Here is a 23,990-nt window from a genome sequence, read left to right as displayed (position 1 = left end):
TGGATGGAAGGGGACCGTTTTCCCTAGGATGCAAGAGACTGAGGGGTAACTTCATAAAGGTTTATAAGATAATGAGGGGCATACTTAAAGTGAACAGTCAGTCTTTTTCCCAGGGTAGGGTAGTCTGAAACCAGAGGGCACAGGTTTAAGGTGAGCGGGGAAAGACTTAAAGGGGACGCAACCCTTATTCACCCAGAAGAGAGTGAAGAAATCTTAGAGGTGAATACAATTACAACATTAAAAATATATCTGGACAAGTACATTGATAAGAAATGTTTAGAGGGATGTGGGCCAAACAGGATAAGCCTAGGCACGTATGTTGTGCTTTACTACTCTGGCGCTTTGTAACCAATTTCATGGTATTGCACTCTGAAGTGAATTCATCTGAATCTGCACTAATCACTGGAAGGACAAAATATGAGCCTAATGAAAGAGTACACTGGGATTGGAGTAGATGGTAACTGTAGATCAATTATCATCTACATTAATCCCACTTAGCAGCACATGTTCTTTAACCCTCTATGCTAGATGCTCCCAACCTGAGTCCACGGACCCCTTGCTTAATGGTATTGGTTCATGGCATTAGAAAGGTTGGGAACCCCTGCTCTATGCCTTGGTAATTCAAGTGTTTGTCTAGATACTTAATAAATGTTGTGAACGCCCACCATCCACTCATCCAGTGCACTCCAAATCCTAAACAACTTCTGACTGAGCAAGTTCTGTTGCAGATCTCTCCCAACCCTCTCCTCCCTTAGTCATATGTCCCTTAATTTTTGACACTCTGCAATGGGGAGAAAATCCTGCTATTTACAGAGTGTATCCTACATAATTTTGCACACCTCAAATCAGATCCAAAGGAAAAGAAACCCAGCCTATCCAAACTCTGCTTATGACTGAAATGTTCCACCCCAGGCAACATTCAGATGAATCTCTTCTCCCATTGTGTAGTGATCAGATGTGTACACAGTGCTCCAGCTGTGGCCTGTTTAATTCCAGTGAAGTCTGGTGCCTTGTACTGAACCACAACACCATGTGAACTTCGTGGGTGCCTTGTCAATTAATAACACAGACCAACTTCCTTGGAAAAGTGAATTTTTAGGACACATATTAGAATCCACTGCAGAACAACAGAAAGCTCAATAAAGCCTTTACTGCTTCTTTACAAAAAAGGTAGCAATTTTTAAAGTGGAGTCGTCTTTATTTTATGCCATTTTGATGAGATTTTCCCTGTAGTTTCATTACTTCACTGATAAACATATTTTTCTAGTTCTTTGGAAGCTGTTAACCAGAGACAGGTTTAATTACAACTTTAGTTAAAAGGAAGGAGTCAAGACTGGAGGGAATACACACTTTAACTGAAAATAATGGATTTAATTAAAATTTCTCTTGCACCTTTCTTAACCTCAGGCATCCCAATTACAGCCAATAGAATTGTTCTTTTAAAGCAGAGATACTGCTGCAATGCTAGAAACTTGGCAGCAAATTTACATACAGCAAGTTTCCACATAGTGGATCATGCAAGTTGGCAGATAATCTGCTTTTAGATGCTGGTAAAGAATAAATAATTCTCTGCTCGCCAGGGAGAACCCCTTTGCTCTTCTTCGAATTAGTAACTGCAGGAGGTTTTACATCCACCTCCACTTAACATCACTTGTGATAGTCAGCACCTCTGACAAAGCAGTAATCATTTTGCTCAGCACTAGATTTCAACTTAGTAATTATTTCAAATCACAAGGGTAGACATTTTTTTGGAAAAAAATAAACATAATTGAACTACAAAAGAAATTAGAAGTTAATTCTCAAAGGAGTATTGCGATCAGTGAACACTGTAGTGTTAGGTTTCAGTTTGAGGAAGAAGGAAGAGAAAGTATATAGGCAGACGGGTGGTGGGGTGCAATAAACATTCGCATTCTCTTCAGAATTGAGAGGAAACAAATATTTTTTTTAACAAAGAAGCAATTACAAAGGCAAATATGACACTAGCAAGTTTAATATAGTTGAACAAACATGGCTGGTGATTATGAGTCAGAGAGACCTCTAATAGCTGTATCACTGAACAAGGCTGATCTTTGTGTGAATGCTGATGCATGTTAAAATGGATGTTATCTGTGCTTCATTTTCATAGTGCTGCTGGCAAATGAATTCATTTACATGTCCAATATGAACTTTGACAATGACATCTGATAAATATGTAAAAGGTTACTTTATACCCTGAGAAACAATGACATTTGCTTAAGGCACATGTGGCGTTTTTTAACTACAGAAATTAATTAGTATTATAGACACCGGAAGACTTATCACATGACTGTCAATTACAGGCAGGGTTTCCTTTAACATGAGGTGCTTAGGATGGGTCGGGATGTTGGGAAGGGAATGTCAGGGTGCCACAATGAAAAGCATGTGAAGCAGTGTAATGCCTACTTGGCTGGGAGCTAGCTCATGTGTGCTCTGAGGTGAATGGGGTTGAGTGAAACACATGCCACATTTATAGAGATGCACCCTCCGTGCTGTGTGCAAACTCTGCTTCTCCGGGTGCTCTCTGAGGAAAGGACAGGTTGAGAGAAGATCGCAGGCAGCATGATTAATTTGTCCAGTGCGTGAGGCTGCTCCTCAGAGTGCTTTAGATTACTAATGCCAGAGTTCATCAGCACAACCTCTGCCAGTAGGCACATATGGGGCCCAGGCCGAATCAAAAGAAGTCCTTTTAATGCATCAACTTCAGCACAACATTTCAAAAATACTCCTTCCCTTATTTGACTCCTGAGGCGTCAAAATTCAGGCCTAAACAGGTTTGGAAATAGTTGAACAACAGTCTTCACAAACAGTCCTGGAAACCTACTCCCAATAGATAAATACTACATCTGAAACTTATGGATAAGTCGTTTCTCACTGGAAGGAAGATTTGCCTTCTGTTGGGCCTTCCACAACTTGTGGTGTCCTGCTACCACCTCTATTACTTAGGAACACGGCAGCCAATTTCTGCAAAAAAAAAGTTCGCATAAAGAATAATTAGATAATGATAAACTTCGGTTTTAGTGATATATTCCTGAGGAATAATATTGATAAAACTCCAAAGCTAACCTCCCTCAATCTTCATTAAAATGACACCGGGGATATTCCACGTCCACTAGAGAAGGAATGTTAATGCTTCATCTAAAAGGAAGTGCTGGACTCGTGTTTTTTTATTGTTCTACTTGTGTTCTCCCTTGTATAATTCTGTTCACTAAACAGAACTTCATCTTTGATCAAAGGCTAATCTCAGATATGAGTTCTCCAGCTGATCCCCAATCTCAGCTGATATGTAACTAAGAGCTAGGAGCATGATACTGGCCCACAGAAAATATCTTGACAAAGATTAACAGACTTAAAATTGCTGGTGGAAAGATTAGCGAATAACATTTGCACTTGGCGATGATGAAGAAATGGTGTGACACTAGGATGGGAACCTGTGGAGATGCAACAAATGAACTGCATTAGGGACTTAGGGGGTTGAGCATCACTCTGTTGGGGGGAAAGAAATTGCTGACATTTCGGATCAAAACCCTACGTCAGGGCTGAGAGTGGAGAGGGAAGATTCCCTGTATAAAGAGAGGGGTCAGAGGAATTGGAGGATTGAGAAGGGGAGAAAGATAATAGGAAGCTTGAGTCTGTCTGGGTAAGGATGGGGGGGGGGGTTGTTTGGGAAAACAAAATGCCCCTGTGCCTGCATGCTCTTGGTGAGAGAGGATGAGGGTGAATGCCTGAGGGAGGAAGGGTGTGGATGGAACAGACTAGGTGAGATGTCACTGGACACTGTTAGCGGGAATGAACATTCAGGATGTTATGGAAAGGGAAGGGTGTTCCAGCATGGTTCTGACTTGGCATTGCTAATGCTGGGATGGACTGGTGGTGCCAGGAAAAGTCTCACACACTTGTCTCAGGATACCAAGCCTCTGACCTGTTCTCATAACCCCAGTGCCGATGTGGCTGGTGTGTAGTTAAGTTTGGCTGTCAAGAGCACAACAGTCTGAAACAAGGTTGAGATTATGCTCCTACGCCACCTGGTGTGACTTGATAAAGCCAACAGAATCAAAAGCAGCAGATCATGTGTTGAACATATTACGGTACCAGATTACTTCAAGTACCAGCAATTCTGTTTCTAGAATGGGAATAAAGTAACCCCACCCTTTTGATGTGGGTGTGGTTTTTTTGTGTTCACTAGTCTTTTTTTTGTTGAAGTGGTGCGCAGTGAAAGCAAGCTGTAAACTGGGTAAAGTTTTTGGGAGAGTGCTGAGACTCCAAGTGTGAGATAAGACATCCATAGAGTGAAGCCACTGCAACAAGCTCTCACCCAACTTCAGGGAAACTAACTAGCTGATTGTTGACTTTTAGAAAGGGAAGGAAGGCCAACATGTGTCCGTCTACATTGGGGAGGGTCAGTGGAGGGAAGAGTCAAAAACATCAACATACTGGATGAGCTGCCATGATCCCACCACATAAATACAACCACCAGGAACCAGCATCAGCATCTTTACTTTCTCAGAAGATTAAAGAGCTTCAACTTGTCACTGAACATTCTAACAAACTTCTCCAGTTGTACTGTTATGAAGTATCCTGACTGGCCACATCATGGTCAGGTAGAGTATTTCAAATGTGTAGAAATGCAAGAGGCTGCAGAGAGTAACAGTCTCCGTCCACTACATCATTGGCACATCTCTCTCCACCACAGGTAGTACCCACAGGAGGCACTGCCTCAGAAGGCAACATCTGTCCTCGAAGATGCCCACCATTTGGGCCTTGTCAGCTTCTCATAGGTACTACTGGGCAGGAAGTATAGAAACCTGAAGTCCACAGCATCAGTTTCAAAGACTGGCCTGTACAGCCATAATCACCAACTCACTCTGGCACTCTTGGCACTACAAGGGGACTTCGTATCCTTTTTTGACCTGCTTTCTTGTATAATTTTGATCACTGAACAGAAATTCATCTTTGATCGAAGATCAAGCAATCTCAGATACAAGTTCTCCAGCTGATCCCCAATCTCAGCCGCTAAGTTAGGTAAACACCAGGAAATCTGCAGATGCTGGAAATTCAAGCAACACACACAAAATGCTGGTGGAACACAGCAGGCCAGGCAGCATCTATAGGGAGAAGCGCTGTCGACGTTTCGGGCTGAGACCCTTTGTCAGGACTAACTGAAAGGAAAGATAGTAAGAGATTTGAAAGTAGGAGGGGGAGGGGGAAATGCGAAATGATAGGAGAAGACCAGAGGGGGTGGGGTGAAGCTAAGAGCTGGAAAGGTGATTGGCAAAAGTGATACAGAGTGAGAGAAGGGAAAGGATCATGAGGTGGGAGGCCTAGAGAGAAAGAGAGGGGGAGGGGAGCACCAGAGGGAGATGGAGAACAGGCAGAGTGATAGACAGAAAGAGAGAAAAAAAGACGGGGGAAAAAGCTAAATATATCAGGGATGGGTTAAGAAAGGGAGGTGGGGCATAAATGGAAGCTAGAGAAGTCAATGTTCATGCCGTCAGGTTGGAGCCTACCCAACCGGTATATAAGGTGTTGTTTTATATATATGGTGTTGTTGTATATAAGGTCCCTGATATATTTAGCTTTTTCCCCCCTCCTTTTTTACTCTCTCTTTCTGCCCATCACTCTGCCTGTTCTCCATCTCCCTCTGGTGCTCCCCTCCCCCTTTCTTTCTCCCTAGGCCTCCCGTCCCATGATCCTTTCCCTTCTCCAGCTCTGTATCACTTTTGCCAATCACCTTTCCAGCTCTTAGCTTCATCCCACCCTCTCCGGTCTTCTCCTATCATTTCACATTTTCCCCTCCCCCTCCAACTTTCAAATCTCTTACTATCTTTCCTTTCAGTTAGTCCTGACAAACGGTCTCGGCCCGAAACGTCGACAGCGCTTCTCCCTATAGATGCTGCCTGGCCTGCTGCGTTCCACCAGCATTTTGTGTGTGTTGTTAAGCTAGGTACTTGCTGAAAACACTTGATCGACAGATGATTTTTCAGCCTCCAGAACGATTAGATTATCTCCCTGCCTCTCTCTCTCAATCCCCCCACCTTCTCAGCCACATCTTAACTACCTGAATGCAATATTTTATCACTGAGCTCAATACAACCATTCCCTACTTGCTGATAACTCATGTAGTTATAAAGCTATATGCCACAAAAACAAGCCCTTTGGACCAACTTATTATACTAACCAAAGAGCCTTCCTGAGTTGTGAGTGTATGAATACGGCCTGGTCTCTGTACAACCATCTAGCACTGGTGCCACTAACCTTCTACGCCCAAATCTTTATGAATTTGATTAAATGATAAGACATAGGAGCTGAATTAGGCCATTCAAGAACCTATCACCCTATGCTTTAAATATATCCAATGATTTGTCTCCACAGTCACCCATGGCAATGAATTCCACAGATTCACCACCCTCTAGCTAAAGATATTCCATCTCATCTCTGTTCTAAATGGAAGTTCCGATATTCTGAAGCTGTCCCCTTTGGTCCACTACAGGAAACATCTTTTCCACATCCACTCTGTCTAGGCCTTTCAATATTTGATAGGTTTAAATGAGATATCCCCTCATTCTTCTAAACTCCAGTGATTACAGGCCCAGAGCTACCAAGCGCTCTTCCAATGTTAATTCTTGTATTCCCAGAATCATCGTTGTGAACCTCCTCTGGACCCTTTCCAATGCTGGCACGTCTTTTCTTAAATAAGGGGCCCAAAACTGTTCACAATACTCCAAGTGTGGTCTGACCAGTGCCTTATGAGGTCTCGGCATCACATCCTTGCTCTTATATTCTAGTCCTTTTGAAATGAATGTTAACATTGCATTTGCCTTTCACACCACTAATTTAACCTGCAAGTTAATCTCTAGGCAATCATACACAAGGACTCCCAATCTGTCCGAGCCCTTCTACAGACTCTCTGCTTCCCCAGCGTTACCTTCTCCTCCACCTATCTGCAAACGTGGCCACAAAGGCATCAATCCCAACATCCAAATTATTGACATCCAACGTGAAAAGCAGCAGCCCCAATACCTCATCATGTGCCTCCAAGTACACTGAACCTCGTACTTAATAACAGGCCCTGACATCTTCCCAACCACTGAAGTCAGGCTAACTGGACTATAATTTCCTTCACTCTGCCCCCCATTTTCTAAAGGGTGGAGCAACAATTGCAATTTTATAGTCCTCCAATTGGTGTTGTTGAATGCCTTTCTCCCCAACAATCTCAGACATTCTCAATATTAATTTAATACCAATCAATATCAGATAAACCAAAGGCAGTGATACCATCTTGGTTATACTATTATTGAGACTCGTTATTCTCCTTGTTTTTGTTACATGATCTACACTGTGACTCTGGAAGCAGTACATGTGTGTGGGCCAAGGGTAGGAAATCTCATTTGGTCAAACATATTATTGCAGAGTTTCAAACCTGACTGAAATACTAACCTGTTTCTTCTGCTGGATACAAAAAGCGATGGTTACCTCTCCAGCCACGGTAGAAGGCAGACAAGTCTCCAGACCTGTAGGGCATAGGTGTGTAAATGGGATCTATGCACTTGGACACCTCCCTTACTGCTGGAGGCCATACTTGTCTGACTGTGTGTACAAATGTGGAGTCTTTTGCTGGGCTGGAGTAATGTTCCCTAGGCGTGTTTGTCCTCCCATCTGGTGGGGGACTCCCAAATGAGCCCAGCTTACTTGTACCTACAGACCAGCACTCCTGCTGAAACAGAGCAGCAGATTTATACAGAGCATGCTGTACATCTTTGGGTGAAGCTTGGTCCTTGAGCCTTCGACTACCATGACCGTTGGTTGGGTATGCCTGGTGCCGATCAGTACATGGTGCCAGTTCCCTAGCTTCCTTCAGCAATTTCTGGCTTTCTGTCACTCTCCTAACTGGCATGCCAGATCCCAAGAACACAGAAGCTGAACTAAAAAAACCTTTTCCAAAGTTGCCAACTTGTGATATTTTTTGCTGTGAACCATCACTTAGCCTCACTCTTGATCCTGAAGTTAAACCACATTGTTCCTGGTTATTGTTTGGTCTCTGACACCACTGAGGATTGTAAGCAAGGCCTCTAGATATCCTGCTTGTAGGTTGGGTGGGTGTTCTGCACAGGGCTGAATCAACTGGCTTTCCAGAGGTTGCCAAGCATGGTGGAGCAGAATTCAGTGCTGCTGACTGGCTTGAATGAGGCTGGTAGGTGCAAACTGCTCTGGAGAGAACCATGGGGGAACTCTCTTTGCCATTCAGTTGAGGAGGAGGACCTGTGCGTCTAACACCACTGTTGCCCATTGGGCGATGACCACTGGCTTTTGATTTAGTCCTCGAAAGACATTCTGGAGGGGAGATGTGGAGGTTCAACTTGTGGTTGATCCGTTGATGCATTAATAAAACTTCAGGATAAAGAGTTGTGTGACTGCAAAACTGACAAAAATGGATGACCATTGTATTCTGTGGTGGTGTGGAAAGCCTGCCCCTCAGATTGAAATTATCTCTGCAAGGAACATCATTTAACAATGCCAATGTCAGATCCAAAGGAAACTCATCTTGGTCTCCAGGTTTATTTGAATCAGAGATCAGGCCTCCCTCCTTATGTTGTGTAGGCTTTGCTGTCCTTAAAGTATTGCTATTTTGAGGTAACTCTGTATTCCTTGACATTACTCTATTCTTTGCTGCATTCTGGTAACTTGGCGGTAAATTGGAATGAAGGCCATCTCCCAACACACCAACAAGCTCATGTTTAGGTTGTTCTAAAGGTTCACCTGCTTCAGCGAGTGAATCACGTTCAGAACCTGCACGGGATCCCTTAGCATCCGAAAAGCAAGCAGCATTCCTATGGGAAGGGAAGACTCCAGCTATGTCACTTAAAGCAGTTTTATTGCCAATAGTGGGATTTGGAAGGTCTTCTTTAATTCCATTCTGAGGAGAAGTGGAACAGCTGTCTTTGTCACAAAGGAGTGAAGGTGACTCGGTCACTGTGTCACAAGGAAAACTTCTGTGAGGCTTTTCTAGTGGAAGATAAACAGAAAATATATGATAGTCATAGAAACAGGTACTTTATTCCAACTTGTTCATGCTTATCTTCTAGTGCTTGGTTCATGGCCCCTTAAACTTCTTCTGTCCAAATACTTATCTTGATGACTTTTAAACGTTGCTGATGTGCCCGCTTCAACCACTATTTCTGGCAGCTCATTCCAAATATGCACCATCTTCTGCCTGAGAAAACTACCCACGACGATCCTTTAAAATCTCTCGCCTCTGTTTTTAAACCTATGCTCCCGTGTTTTTACCACCCTTTGGGAAAAATAACATGTATTTTCCCTTTGTCTGTGCCCCTCATAATTTTACTTTATAACTATCAGGTTACCCCTTAATCTCCTACATTCCAGGGAATTAACTCCTAATCTGCACATCCACTTCTTGTACCTCAGGCCCCAAGTGTAGAGATCATCCTGGTAAATGTTTTCAGCATTCTTTGTAGTCTAATAACATTCTGCCTGTAACAGGATCACCAGAACTGTACATAATATTCCAAGTGCAGCCTCAGCACTACATTAAATAACTACAGCATTGTTTTCTAACACCTGTACTCATTGCCCTGACTAATGTCCGGAACAGGTTCTTCAACACATTATCTAACAGTGATGTGCATAGACAACTAGCCCGTATCTTTCTCCCCAAGATCGAGATATCTAATACTAGAGGGCATTTAGAGTGAGGGTGTAAAGTTCAAAGGGAATGTGGGAGGCAAGTTTGTTGTTTACACAAAAAGTACTGGGTGCCTGGAATGGTCTGCCCAGGGTAGTGATGGAGGTGTTTACAAGGCTCTTCCACAAGCATGGGAATATATAGAGAACATTAGAAACTTTTTAACAAGAACAGCAGGCCACTCAGCCCAACAAACTTGCCAAATTCCTATTCACATAGTGTGTTGAAATAACTATCAAGTTTAGATTTGAAAGTCTCTAAGGAACTACTTTCAACTATACAACAAGGTAGTTTGTTCCATGTGTCCATGGTACTTGCTTTGTAACGTAATGCTTCCTGATGTTAGTCTGAAATCTCCCTTTAACCAGTCTCCACCTACAGCCCTGTATCCTCATTGATGGATCCACCTTACTTATACCCTTAATGATTTTTAACACTTCTACCATGTCTCCTCTCATTCTACATCTACTTAGGCTAAAAAGATTTACTTGGTTCAATCTTTCTTCATAGCTCATATCCTGTCCACCTGGAATAAGTCTTTTTGCCCTTTACTGGACTCTCTCCAGTGCCTTCATGCCCCTCACAAAATATGGAGACCAAAATTGTACACAGTACTCAAGGTGTGGCCTCACCACTGCACACCTTGCACACCTACAGCTGCAGGAGAACGCCTCTAGTCTTGAATTCCACTGAGCACATTATATAGCTTAACATTCTATTAACCTTCCTAATCGCTTCTGTTTATTGCCTAGATCAGGGGTCGGCAACCCATGGCGCCGGAGCCGCATGCGACTCTTTCATCTCTGTGCTGCGGCTCCCTGTGGCTTTGGAAAATAAATGATGAGTATTTAATTAAAATGTATTTTATGTTAGTTTGTTAGTTTTTGAAATGTAATTCTAAATTTGAAGATTATGGTGATCTTGTACAATCTAAATAAAATGTGTTTTTTGTTGCTATTAATATACGTCACCACTGCCAATGCCTGACACCCGCCAGTGCGCGATTTCTTTAATTTTTCGATCCAAGGTAGGCTAACTATGGAGAATTCTAAAAAAAGAAAAGTGACTGAAGAAAACAGAACATTTAATGATACGTGGGCAGATTCATTTGCTTTCACTGCTGACGAGACTGGTTTACCGGTATGCTTTATATGCAATGAGAAACTAGCAAACAACAAAAAGTCAAATGTCGCAAGACATTTCTAGAATAAACACGCAGCCTTTGCTCAAAAATATCCGGTTGGAGATGAGAGAAAAAAAGCCATTTCGGAACTGATGCGGAAGGTTGATCTGAGCAAAAATCATTTCAAGAAGTGGATGAAGTCTGGAAAATCAACTACGTATGCTAATTTTGTTGCCGCTCAGGAAATAGTCAGGCACGGGAAGCAGTTTACAGATGATGAATATATAAAATAATCTTTCATTAAGATTTCAGAACATCTATTCACGGACTTTAAAAACAAGAGTGAAATTGTGCAGAAAATCAGGGATATGCCCCTCTCTGCAAAGACTGTCAAAGACGGAACCATAAAAATGGCAGAAGACATCACAAGACAGCAAATTAAAGACATCAATTCAGCTGTGGCCTACTCGATTGTCTGTGACGAGTCTAAAGACAAAGGTGATATTGAACAAATAGCGCTGTTCTGCCAGTATGTAAACTCTGCCGGGCCACAGGAAGAAATGATTGAGTTGATACTTATAAAAGGCCAAACACGGGGGGAGTACATCTGTGAGGCTGTCTTGAATTGTTTAAGAGCCAAAGGAATAAAGACCACCCACCTGGTGTCAGTAGCTACTGATGGGGCACCAAGCTTGACAGGAGCGCACAAGCGATTTGTGGCTTTACTGCAGAAGTCGCTGGACAGAAAGCTGCTGACTTTTCACTGCATCTTGCACCAAGAGGCACTGTGCGCTCAAACATTTCCTCCAGAATGCACAGAATTAATGGATGTTGTCATTCAGATTGTCAATAAAATAATGGCAAAAAGTTTAAATCACCATCAATTCCGTTTGTTACTGGACGAACTGGAAAGCGTATATTCTGATCTCCTGCTGCACAGCAAAGTCTGGTGGCTGTCCAGAGGGGAGGTGCTGAAACGCTTTGTCGCGTGTCTGGAAGAAGTGAAAACTTTCCTGGGCAGCAAAGGTCTCACCTTTCCTGAGCTGGAACAGCCAGAGTGGCTGGAAAAGCTAGACTTCATGGTAGACATGACAGCGCACCTGAACACGCTGAACACAGCTCAGGGGAATGGGCGCACAGCCATTAACCAAGTATGATAAATACTTTAATTGCCTATTATTTTACGTATATTCATATTTTTTTCATTGTTCAGTGAAATAGTCCTTTTATTTTTCAGGTTGACAGCTGGCTGACGTTATTTTTGGTTTGCTACTGACGGACAATTTATGTTCGGCGTTTTTCATAAATACAACAAGGACTCAAATAGACATTGAGTATTTTACTTAAAAGTAACCTTCAACCCAACGTCTTTTTTTTTGGAGTTCAACAGGTTTTTGTTGCATGCAGAAATGTAATTTTGTTTTCTCTGCAGGAGTTCATCGATTTCATAAATGCAATACATTATAGTTTGTTTATACATAGCATAAAGGCAAAAAATACTTTGTATGGAGTGTTATTTCATTTTTCATTTTAAGTGTCAAACGGGTTTTGTGGCTCCCAGTGTTTTCTTTTCTGTGGGAAATGGGTCCAAATGGCTCTTTCAGTGGTAAAGGTTGCCAACCCCTGGCCTAGATGATGATAGTGATGAGTTTACCAGGATGCCCAAATCCTCCTCACACTTTCTAACTCAAGACCCTCCATTCTATACTTATATCTAATATTTCTACTTCCTGTACTGTATGTAACATTTTACATTTATTTGCATTAAATTTCACCTGCCACTTATCTGCCCACATCTGGATTTTGTTTATAACTAAGAACGGAGGGATACAGACCATGTGTAGGCAGAGGAGATGGGTGACATTAACTTAATTGAATTGTCACAACATCATGGGCTGAAGGACCAGTTCCTGTGCTCTATTGTTCTGTGTTTTAAAAAGAATACAATAAAACTTTAAAACTGATGCTGGAAATCTGAGACAATCAGGCAACGCTTGGCAGGTCAGGCAGCATTTGTGGAGGGGAAAATATTTCTGGTCTGAGATTTAATTAAGGTATATACAATTACTAAATAAAAATAAATATAAATTTTTCCAAGAGGCAGGGTGAAAAGTAGATTTGAAGCAGTTGGTAGGAAGATCAGATGGAAAAGGAAGAGAAATATTTCACTCAGAGTTTGGTGGGCCTTGAAGCACACATCCTAAAGGGCTGGTAGTGACTGAAATCCTCATCATATCTGAGCAGTACTTGGACATGTATTTGTGGAGATGTAAGCTGTAGGGTCACGGTCAGTGTACTAGAAGCTTTGGTCCACAGCCTTAGAAGCTTCATTTTCTCCAATGACACAGACAGAATGGCCTGGTCATGAGTGTTAAAATCTTTGGTTTCCATAAATATCAGGAAGCCAAACCGGAGAGGACAAAAGAATACAACATTTACACACAGTTCCTCAGGATCTTCAAAAACCCCCAGCCCTGTTGAAATGCAATGATGGCAACAATGTCCGAAAGCCAATTTATGCACAGCAAGATCCCAAATTTGGAGCAACTAAAAATAAATCTACTTTAATGGCATTCCTTGGAGAAATCTCTGTTATTCTTCCAAATACCTCCCATCTTAACTCACAACTAGAATCACACACAAAATGCTGGTGGAACACAGCATCTATAGGGAGAAGCAGTGTCGACGTTTCGAGCCGAGACCCTTCGTCAGGACTAACTGATAGGAAAGATAGTAAGAGATTTGAAAGTGGGAGGGGGAGGGGGAGAACGGAAATGATAGGAGGAGGGGGAGGGGGAGAACGGAAATGATAGGAGGAGGGGGAGGGTTGAAGCTAAGAGCTGGAAAGGTGATTGGCAAAAGGGATAGAGCTGGAGAAGGGAAAGGATCATGGGACAGGAGGCCTAGGGAGAAAGAAAAGGGGAAGGGAGCACCAAAGGGAGATGGAGAACAGGCAAAGAATCATGGTGAGAGGGACAGAGAGAGAAAAGAGAGAAAAAAAATGGGGGAAGATAAATAGATAGATAAGTAGATAAAGAAGGAAGGAAGGAAGGGATGTGGATATTGGTTTTTATGCTTCACCCAAAAAAGCACTCCTCCAACAGTGCAGCATTCCACCAAGCAAGTCGATCTAAATTAAAAACACAAAATGCTGGCAGAACTCAGCAGGCCAGACAGCATCTATGAGAGGAAGTAGTGACAACGTTTCGGGCCGAAACCCTTCATCAGGAGTGAAGTAACATGGGATGGTCGAGGGTGGATAAGAAGTGGGGGGAGGGATGAAGTAGAGAGCTGAGAAGCGATAGGCTGAAGGGAAATGGGCTAGGGGAAAGGTAGAGAATTATGGGAAATAAAAGAGAAAGAAAGGTAGGGCTGGGGGGAGATTAAAGTGAGGGGGGACAAAGAGAAAGAGAGACACACATCAAGGAAGGATATGTGACTATAATACCAGGTCTGGGTTAGCATGTGGCCCAGAAGTTTCAGGGCCGAAGAAATAGTAGGTTGGGAGCAGAGAGAGAGGCTCTCGCTGAACTCCCGTCAGAGAGAAGATCTGAACTTCTTTAGTGTAGGCATCACTGGAAGAGGCTTCACATTAGTGAATTCAAAGGCAGTGAATCTGCAGATGCTGGAAGTAGATCTAAATTACTTGTTCCAGTCTCTAGAATGGAATTTCTGAGTGCACTAACACGTAAGCACTCATGTATGATACACAATATTAATATGAGCATGGTAATTCCAATTACAAGTGGTTGATTAGTCAAAGTCCAGTTTTCTGTCATGAACACCTAGGTGCAATTAAAAACTTACTTACTTGCCGAGCATCACAGGCACCAGCATCATATGAGCAGCATTCACAAGAAACATAAATTAACCACATATTAAACAATTTTTACAAGAGAGAACACAATTAAAACAAAGGTTGTCCATTTCAGGGCAAAGTGGACATCGTGTTTCTAAACTCTAGTGATTAGAGTTGTGCCTGTTGGTTTAAGATAAACAGCCTATCTCTTCTTGTGATTGGAAATATATCCCTAATTTGTACTCATTTTTGATTTGCACGAGGTGTTCCTAATTCTACTTTTCATCCCCACTTCCGTAACTACTCTTACCTCTTGGCCTGTAAATCAAAGAAATGCCACTAGGCGGAACCACTTCCAATCTCCAGATCTCAGCTGATCTGGCCAGCTGCAAGCATCCTTTCTTCTTCACTAGAGAGCAGCAGAGACTGCAGCAGCCTTTTTACAACAAGCCGATCCCCGTCAAAACTTCAGTCATACACCAATAAGAATTCCTCTTAGCTATTTGTCTGACATCTTCCCCAATCACTGCTTCAGCATAGCAACACAATGGCCACTTTGACATAAAATGGACTTACTTTAATTCTGTTTTCTTTCTTGTAATTTTAGGTTTTCCTTGTGAATGTGTCTTTAATGCTGTATGCCTGTGACGCTGCAGCAAGTAGGTTTTTTTAAAAATCAAACTTCTGTTCGCAAACAACACTAAAGGTGAATGCTGGTTGAAGATTGAAACTGCACTTGTCTTTCACAATCTCCTCCCTCAGACAAGGCCAGACACCACCACTAGTTGGAGACACAAGAGAATGCAGATGCTGGAATCCGGAGCAAAGAGCACACTGCTGGAAGAACTCAGCCAGTCAGGCAGCATCTGTACAGCGAAATGGACAATTGACGTATTAGGTCAAGACCCTTCGCCTGAACTGTCTGAACCTGAAATGTCAACGGCCCTTCTCCCTCTACAGATCATCAGCTAATGTTCAAAGTAAAAGTAATTTAAAATTAAACAGCAGACATAGATTGTTTCTTACTTCATTCTATCTGTCAAAGGTAAATGGATTGGATGTTTAAAACCATCAGTAATGACTTTCTCTCAGATTATACCGTTTTGCACAGCTTTTTCACTATCTTTTATATTTTATGTATAACTTACGCATAATTGATTTTCTGTGCATTGTCTAAATCTACGTGCCTGTGAAGCTGCTACAAACAAGGTTTTCACTCTACCTGTAACACACTGTACTTGTACACAGACCATAAACACACCCTGAAGTCTGGCAATGAGGTAGGCTTTAAGAAGTTCTTAAAGGAAGAGGGAGAGAGAGAAGGAGAGAGAGAGAGAGAGAGAGAGAAAGGGAAAGCGAGGGGGAAGGGAGAGAGGGAGGGGGAAAGAGAGGAGAGAGGGAGGGGGAAGAGGGGAGAGAGAGGGAGAGGGGGGTGAGAGAGTAGGGGTGAAGGAGAGGGGGATGAGAGAGGGGAGGTGAAAGAAAGGGGGTGCGAGATAGAGTGGGGCAAGAGAGTGGAGGGTGGATTGATGGAAGGGCAAGAAGGGGGCGAGAGATGGGACAGAGAGAAGGGACGAAAGAGACGAGATGAGGGGAGGGTGGGTCAAGAGAGAGAGAGGGCGAGAGAGAGAGGGTGGTGAGAGAGAGAGGGGTGAGAGAGATGGGGCGAAAGCAAGATGGGGCAAGATAGAGGAGGGGTGAGGGGGACAAAATAGAGGGGGGTGAGATGGGGGTTGATGAGAGAGAGGGGCGGTTGAGAGAGAGAGGGGACAAGAAAAAGAGGGTGAGTTCAGGGGGGTGAAAGAAGGGGAGTCGGGGTGCAAGAGAGAGAGGGCAGGGTGAGGGGGGTCAGGGGTTGAGGGGAGCGATAGAGAGAGAAGGGGCAAGAGAGAGGGGGCGAGATGGGGGGTTTGAGATAGAGGGGGAGCGAGGTAGAGAGGCCAGGTGGATTTGGGGTGAGATGGAGAGGGGCAGGGAGAGAGGGGGGCAAGAGAGGGGGGATGAGAGGGCTTCAATGTTCTCCTCCCACTCCAGCATATAGACACAGGTTGCAGCACTTTGGTACGGTGGTTAGTGATGCTGCCTCACAGTTCCAGGGACTTGGTCAAATCCAAGCCTGGAAGGCTGTCTGTGTAGAGTTGCAATATTCTCACCATGGTTGTGTGGATTACACTGAGCACACTGGCTCCGTTCCACATCGTCAGTCAGGAAAGCACCCCAGGAGGCTGAAATGTCCCCTTTGACCTTCACTAATTTAATCACTGCATCATAGTTTTGTTCTGCAACTGTTCTGCCCAAGACCACTAGGGACTGCAGAAGACTGTGGATGTGGCTCAGCACATCAAGGAAACTGGCCCACCCTCCAAGAAGACTGACCATACTTCTTGCTGCCTTGGTTAAAAAAAAAGACAGCATAATTAAAGACACCACCCAACTTGCTCATTCTCCCTTCTGCCCCCCTCTCCTTGGGTAGAAGATACAAAATTACTTTGAACATCAAATGCCTTAAATTCACTCAGGACTCTTATTGCTTCAGAAACTTTGACGTCTATGATTTTTAATATATTTCTTTATTCTAATAGTTGAATTTTTTTTGTTACATGCCACTCCAACACACCACAATAAATTCCTAATACTTATATGGCAATTAAAGTCGATCCTTGATTTAAAAGGCACTTGAGTAGGTACATGGATAGGAAAAGTCAAGATTGGGGTCCCCACCCTGGGTCCACAGACCCCTTGCTTGATGGTATGGGTCCATAGTTGGGAACCCCTGGTCCAGAGGGATATTGAGGAAACATGGGTATATGGGGAATGGCTTGGGTGGGGCATCTGGGTCAGCATAAACTGAAGAACCTGTTTCCATGCTGTTTGATTCTGAACATAAAGATGCTTCACTTAAGTGTTATTGGACAATATCTGCCTTATAAGGAGATGTTTGATGGCTAATCATAAATCTAAAGGGTTAAGCCAGAGAAGGTGCACAAGAGTTCCACAAGAATGTTGCCAGGACTGGACAGCTTGAGAATGGATTGGCTGGGACAGTAATCCTTAGAGCAATGATGGCTGAGGGCTGACCTTGAAAATGTTTATAAAATCATGAGGAGCATAGACAACGTGGATGGGAACAGTCTTTTTCTCAAGCTAAGGGAGTTTATAACTAGAGGGCATAGACTTAAGTTGAGAGGGAAAAGACCTAATGGGGGCCTGAGGGGAAAGTTTTTCCACGGAAAGTGTGGTCTATCAGAGACAGTGCTAGAGGCAGGTTCCATTATGTTTAAAGGACTCCTAGACAGGGTACTTGGATAGGAGTGGTTTACAGCGAAATGGGCAAACACAGGCTAATAGGACTGATTCAGGAAGGCCCAATGGTCACCATGAAGGAATTGGGCCAAAACTCCAATTTCTGATGGCAACACTAGGTTAGATGAGTGTTTCTAGAGCATTTACATTTGGGGTGACTTGGCAATGTTCCGGGGCAGAAAAAGGTAATCTTGGATATGGCACAGTATGTAGGCAGTAGCTCATCACTGAGTCTGATGGCCCCTCTTGAACCTCTCTGTACAATCTTCTATTTTCTTCTCTCTTAGGTGTCAGTCCAGCTCTGTTAGTCACCCTGACTCAATTTTAGGCTGTTGCTATGGAGACCTTCTAATAAAGCAATCATCTTAGCCTAACCTAGCCCAGATACAAGACTCCCTGTCTATCCAAAAACAAAATCACCTCAATATACAGGATTATCAAACAGATGTTTGCATGGCCAATTTCTGTTTGCTTTAAATGATTGTTGTATTGATCAAGGTGTTGTCCAAAGGTCTTTAAATATTTTAAGGCTGAACAACTCTCATCAAGTTAAAGGGCTAGAATGAATAGTGAAAGAGATTTTCTAAAGCATACGGACACATGGGACTGCAGATGTTGGAGTCTGGAGCAACAAACAATCTGCTGGAGGAACTCAGCAGGTTGAGTAGCATCTTTGGTTGGGGTGGGAGAGGGAGGAATTGTCAACATTTTGAGCCCAGCTTCTTTGTTGCAATCAAAGCAGGCAAGAGAGAATTTTGATTGGAGAGATCAGGAGCTGAAATGCTCTTTGAAAAGCAAATGTGCAAAAGAGATAAAAAGGCAAAGGGGTCAGAGCTGCAGATGCGACGTAAGAGTGAGGGACAGAGGGAGAGAGGGAGATGGTGGGAGAGAGGGAGAGAGGAGAGAGGGGGGGGGGAGAGAGAGGGGGAGGGAGGGAGAGAGAGGGGAGGGAGAGAGAGACAGGGAAAGAGAGAGAGGGAAAGAGTGAATGACAGAGAGAGAGAGTTAGGGGAGAGTGGGAGAGAGAAAGAGGGAGAGAGGAAGTTAATGCTTTATATCAATGGTGAGAGGTTGCTGATCTTACACATTAATTCTACGTATCCATCTATGTCTTGTCTGATTTTCTAAACTTTTCCAGAACTTTCTGAAGTTATTTACAACTAAAGATATTTAATTTCCCATTAATTACTCCTGTTATCCATAAACTTCTGATACTCACAAAGACATGTACCATTTTGTCACCTTACTGCTGACACCTTACAACAGGACAACACTAAATATGGAAATTACACAGTGAAGAAGAATCTTTTGGACAAAATGCTTTACATATGGCTAAACTAATGGTAAAGGTTAACCAGATAGGTTTGGTATTAGGCATCTCCAACTCTGCTCTAGTTGTGGTGAGTCTTGATCTGCAGGCACCTTTCCTGGCTAGTCATATGTTTTTTTCTGTCTTTTAGCTAACAAAATTGCTTTTTCAATCAGATTACTCTATCTTCCCATGCCTTGTAAATATGCAATGACTGAAGTAACTTCATGTCGGCTTTAATCATAAATATTCAAGTATTTAAAGCATAGAAGCAAGATCATTCAGACTGACCAGTCAGCAATGGCCTTCTTCTCTTGAACCTTCTACCTTACAACAACTAACTCTCAGCAGTCTTCTGTTCCCTTTCTCTTAGACACTAATCCAGGTGGCCCTTAAGTTGTGGTGATGGGGTGGGAGGTGGGTAGTTACAGTTGTTTCATGAACAAACTTTTAGACACATCTGTTATTTACACTATTGGAACAAGAGCTTATTCTCACCATGCTTTAAGTAAAGAGGCCTCTCCTAAATGCCATTTTTGTTTCCTGGTTTTGTTTGTTACTTCTGGTCATCATTGGGTCACAGTAACAAGCTGCTCAGAAATGGACCCTTCAGCCACTTCTTCCCTGCCGATCATGATAGTGATGTACACTAATCCCACTCGCTCGCCTTAAGCCTCTTCTATCCAAGCTCCTGTTAAATACTGTAATTACATCTCTATCTCATTGTAAATGATCTTCCAAAAAATGGAAACTCTTCCTGTGTTTACTAGTCTCTGTCACCCTTCAGGCCTTGTACCAACCCACTCCGTTCTTTCCTTCCTGATGACAGCATCCTTGCAGTTCCCACTTTGATCTTCTCAGTGCACTCGCTGAGAAGTGTGTGCATCTGAGAAAGGAGATTGGAACTGTCTACAATGTTCTACCCACCTTTCCCAGAACTTCCCCCCAGATCCCCTCAGTGCAACAACAGCATGGCCACATTACACTTCACCAAATTTCTAACTGTGTTCTTTCCTGTAAAAATTGTGCATAATTTATGTCCAACTTATGCATTTCCTGCAAATCATGTACAACTAATGCGATATGCCTGTGGTGCTGCTGCAAATGGGTTTGTCATTGCACCTGTGCATACATGCACTGGCATAATGACAATAAACTTGACTTTGAATCTCCTCAACCTTGTATCTCTTTAAGATTATTGGCCATTTCTAATGGAATACAACCATAGATTTCTTTCTTCCAAGAATCTATACTTAAATGTGTATCCGATTTCCAAGTAACTGCAATAGCTTTTTTGGCTACTGCCAGTGCAATTTTTATAAATTTTATAAATTATAAACCATAGATTTTATAAATCTATGGTTGTACTCCATTAGAAAAAATTACTTATAATTTAAGAGATAAATATGAAACATTTTTGAAAATTTGGAGCCCTTATTTACAAAAGACAGGATTAAATATATAGATGCTCTGAAGATGAAACAATTGGTTATTAGGGGAAAGAAATAAATATACATATTAAAGTTATTACGAATTCCATGGAGCATGTGGAGATCTTCCAACAACCAGGCATTCTTTCTTTCTTTCTTTCTTTCTTTTTTTTCTATAGGGCAGTTAGGGGGGAGGGGTTAAGGGGAGGGGGTATGGGTTATATACATTGTTTTTTCATACTTTGTAACCATTTAAAAATGCAATAAAAAAAGTTTAAAAAAAAAGATTATTGGCCATTTAGAAAACCTATTCTGCAGATTTTGTGTGGAGGTTCATTTGTTTGAGGTCACCAATACCAGCCGGGAATGATTAATGTAATCTGTTGTCATCCAGTTTAGCCCTGATCACAACCTGGACCTCCATGAACTATATCACAGACCTACCCCTGCCCTACCAAACTGATTTAGGAAGTTACAGATTAGCCCACCCTGTCGCAGATCCAGCATTCAGAGACTAGCTCCAGCATCTTATTTCCATTATGTCCTCATCCCTTGGTATTATCACTATGTCTACTTCACACATCTGCACAGTCTCTCCAGACCAAATCTGTACCGGCCCATCTGATGGATCCCATATATATTCCCTGCCGATGGACCCGAACTACAGCCCTTTACAACAGATCCTACATCCAGCTCCCTTCGATGGAATCTGCACTGTCCTTTCCAGTGGATCTTCTGATTGGGTCATCATACAGACACAATGTATCCTAAATACAACCCCTTCTACTAGAAATCCAGTCCCTTCATTGAGTCCTGATCAAGGCTTTCAGGCCAAAACCCTCCTCCATAGATGTGCCTGACATTTTGAGTTCCTCCAGCATTTTGTGTGTCTTGCTCAAGATTACCAGCATCTGCAGAATCTCTTGTGTTTATGATTAACTGCTCCACTGTGGCCTCTTCAAAGGCACACCTAAATAAGTTAAAATATTCTCTTCAATGGGAGTTCAGTGAAACCCTCTCTCACGGCTCACGCTCTGTGATCTCTGCTGCTCTCCCAGTCCTGACGAAGGCTCTGAGCTCAAAACACCAACTATTTACTCCCCTTTATAGATGAGTTCCTCCAGCATTCCGTGGGTGTTGCCCTTCCAATGGATTCTATATACATCCCCTCCCAACGGAGACAGACCCTTCTGACGCACCCTACATGATTCCTCCCAGTTGTGCCTTAACAACTCCCCTGCGCTGAAGCCCACTTACCTGTTTCTGTCTGCACCTCCACACCTTCTCCCAAGCTGTTGGGACCGTCCTCACCCAGTCCCGGTCCAGCTGCACCTTGCAGGGCCGAGGTGGAGCTGGGGGTGCCGGGCCGGCTGGTGAACGTAGACTCCCAGTCGCTGACTGAGCCCTGGTCTGCAGCCCGAGCCCTCACATATGCCTCACTCCGCCTGTTCCTCTTGTGGACCCTGGAGTGGAGCACCAGCTGATGGTAAGTCCGGAACACCTTGCCACACTCCGAACACTCCGTGCTTTTGCCCTGGGGCAGCATCCCGCCAAAGCTTACCCCGGGATCGTTCCTCCGGCATCCTTTGCCCATCATTCCATTGTGCCGCTTCCCGCAGCTGTTGCCCTCTGTGCCCCCTTCCCGCTTACGCTTCTCACTGGCGGCGAGGGCATGCTCCCCTTTCCCTCTGTCGCCGGCCGGCTCGGTAACCAAAGGACGCTCCGCTGACCCTCCATTACACCGGTACTCGCCGAGTTCTCCTGCTTCTGCCTTGCAGGCCAAAGTCCAAGCTTGGTAACTACTGACAGGGTCCAGCTCCGCCAGCCCCTTCGCCAACAGGCGGTCAGTAAAATTCTCCAGCGACACCACTGGCCTCAGATCCAGGCTTCTAAGGAAGCGATCCTTTGTGGAGCTGTCACTGACCTCCGCTGGTAGCTTCCCAGGGCAGTCTTGATATGCCCTGGAGTGGAGCTTCCCATGTTTGATGAGACTTTGCCGGCTTGGGAAGAGGTAGCCACACTTCATGCAGATCTCGTACTGGGAGAAGGTGAGGCCCATCGCATCCTCCTGCACTACGTCGTTGATGGTGGCCAAGCCCTCGCCATCGCCCCGCCTGGCTTTGCTCTTGCTCGCGCTCCTGGCGGTGTGCACCTTCATGTGGTTCTTGAGAAACCAGCGCTCCTTAAACCTGCGCCCGCACACAGAGCAGCTGTGTTGCAGCGCGCCACTGTGCTTCCTCATGTGGGCCTTCAGACACCAGGCCTGGGAGAAGGTCTGCTGGCACGTGCTGCACGTGAGCTCTCCGGCACGCGGCTTGGCCTGGCCCTTCTCGCCAGGGCTTTCCGGCACCTCCGGGGTAATGTGGACCCTCTCGATGTGGCTCAGGAAATGGTCGTCCCTCAGGGTAGAGTAGTCGCAGAGCCTGCACTTATAGAGCCTGTGGAAGAGATGCTTATGTTGATCCAGCTGCTCTTGATTCTCGAAGGACCTTCTGCAGCCCTGGCAGCATAACGTGGAGGCAAGGGGCTCCCTCTCCTTCAGCCTCCGCAACATCACCTTCCCACGATCCTCCTTGACCAGCCCAACTTCAGGGCAAGTGCCGCGCACTTCTGCAGCCCGGGCTTCCTCTCTCCGCCGACCTCCCGCGCCCGCCTCGTGACCCTCGCTTAAGTCGTCCATGCGATGAGTGCGGATGTGTATCTTGAGGTTGCCTTTCTGGGAAGTCCTGTGCTCACAGTACGGGCACTTGTAGGGCTTCTCGCCAGTGTGCGTCCGCATGTGGACCGACAGCACGCTGAAGAACGTGAAGTGCTTCCCGCAGGTAGAGCACGTAAACTTTTCAGTCTTCCTTTCGTCCCCATCGGGGTGGGCGTGGTGGCACACCCCCAGGGCTTCTGCCACCGCCTCTTCAGTAGTTTCCACATCCGTGCTGGCTTTCTCCTCCGTCGTTACCATCTTCTTCCTGAGACACTTGCTCAATGGCAACATTCTGGGTGATCTACAGGACTCCTCCTCCATGGTTTGCTCCTGGGCACCCATTAGTTGTATCACCAACACCCTTCCATCCCTTCAATCACCATTGTCCAGCAGCCAAGACTTGCAGGAAGTCCCTGATGTTACCTCTTTGGTTAGTTCTGCTGGAGTAGTCAATGGATCATCACTTTCAATCGATTACACAAACCTAGAAATAAAGGAAGAGATGAAAAAATTACATTACTGTCACCTAATGTGGTGAAGCATCAGTTCCCTGTAGGAAAACCCTCCAGAGGTCACCAATAGCTTCTCCTAGTCTAAAACATATAGAAAC

General features: G+C 44.1%; 1 protein-coding gene across 15 annotated transcripts in view; it reads right to left on the bottom strand.

Annotated features, from left to right (window-relative positions):
• The window catches only part of znf516 (zinc finger protein 516), a 138,369-nt gene that overhangs the window by 45,670 nt on the left and 68,709 nt on the right, over positions 1-23,990 (bottom strand). For 14 of the 15 annotated variants that reach the window (XM_059972765.1, XM_059972713.1, XM_059972774.1 and 11 more), the window contains 2 exons: positions 21,940-23,864; positions 7,453-9,018 (listed from right to left, as the gene is read on the bottom strand). In XM_059972765.1, coding sequence (XP_059828748.1) covers positions 7,453-9,018; positions 21,940-23,722 — 3,349 coding nt within the window. In that variant the 5' untranslated portion in view covers positions 23,723-23,864. Of the gene's footprint in view, positions 1-1,350; positions 2,980-7,452; positions 9,019-21,939; positions 23,865-23,990 lie in introns of those variants that run through there. The other variant, XM_059972811.1, reaches the window with a different exon arrangement.

Source organism: Hypanus sabinus, chromosome 1, assembly GCF_030144855.1.
Source record: "Hypanus sabinus isolate sHypSab1 chromosome 1, sHypSab1.hap1, whole genome shotgun sequence".
Classification (NCBI taxonomy): domain Eukaryota; kingdom Metazoa; phylum Chordata; class Chondrichthyes; order Myliobatiformes; family Dasyatidae; genus Hypanus; species Hypanus sabinus.
Note: the sequence above shows the minus strand (reverse complement) of the source record. Positions and strands in the feature narration are given on the sequence as shown.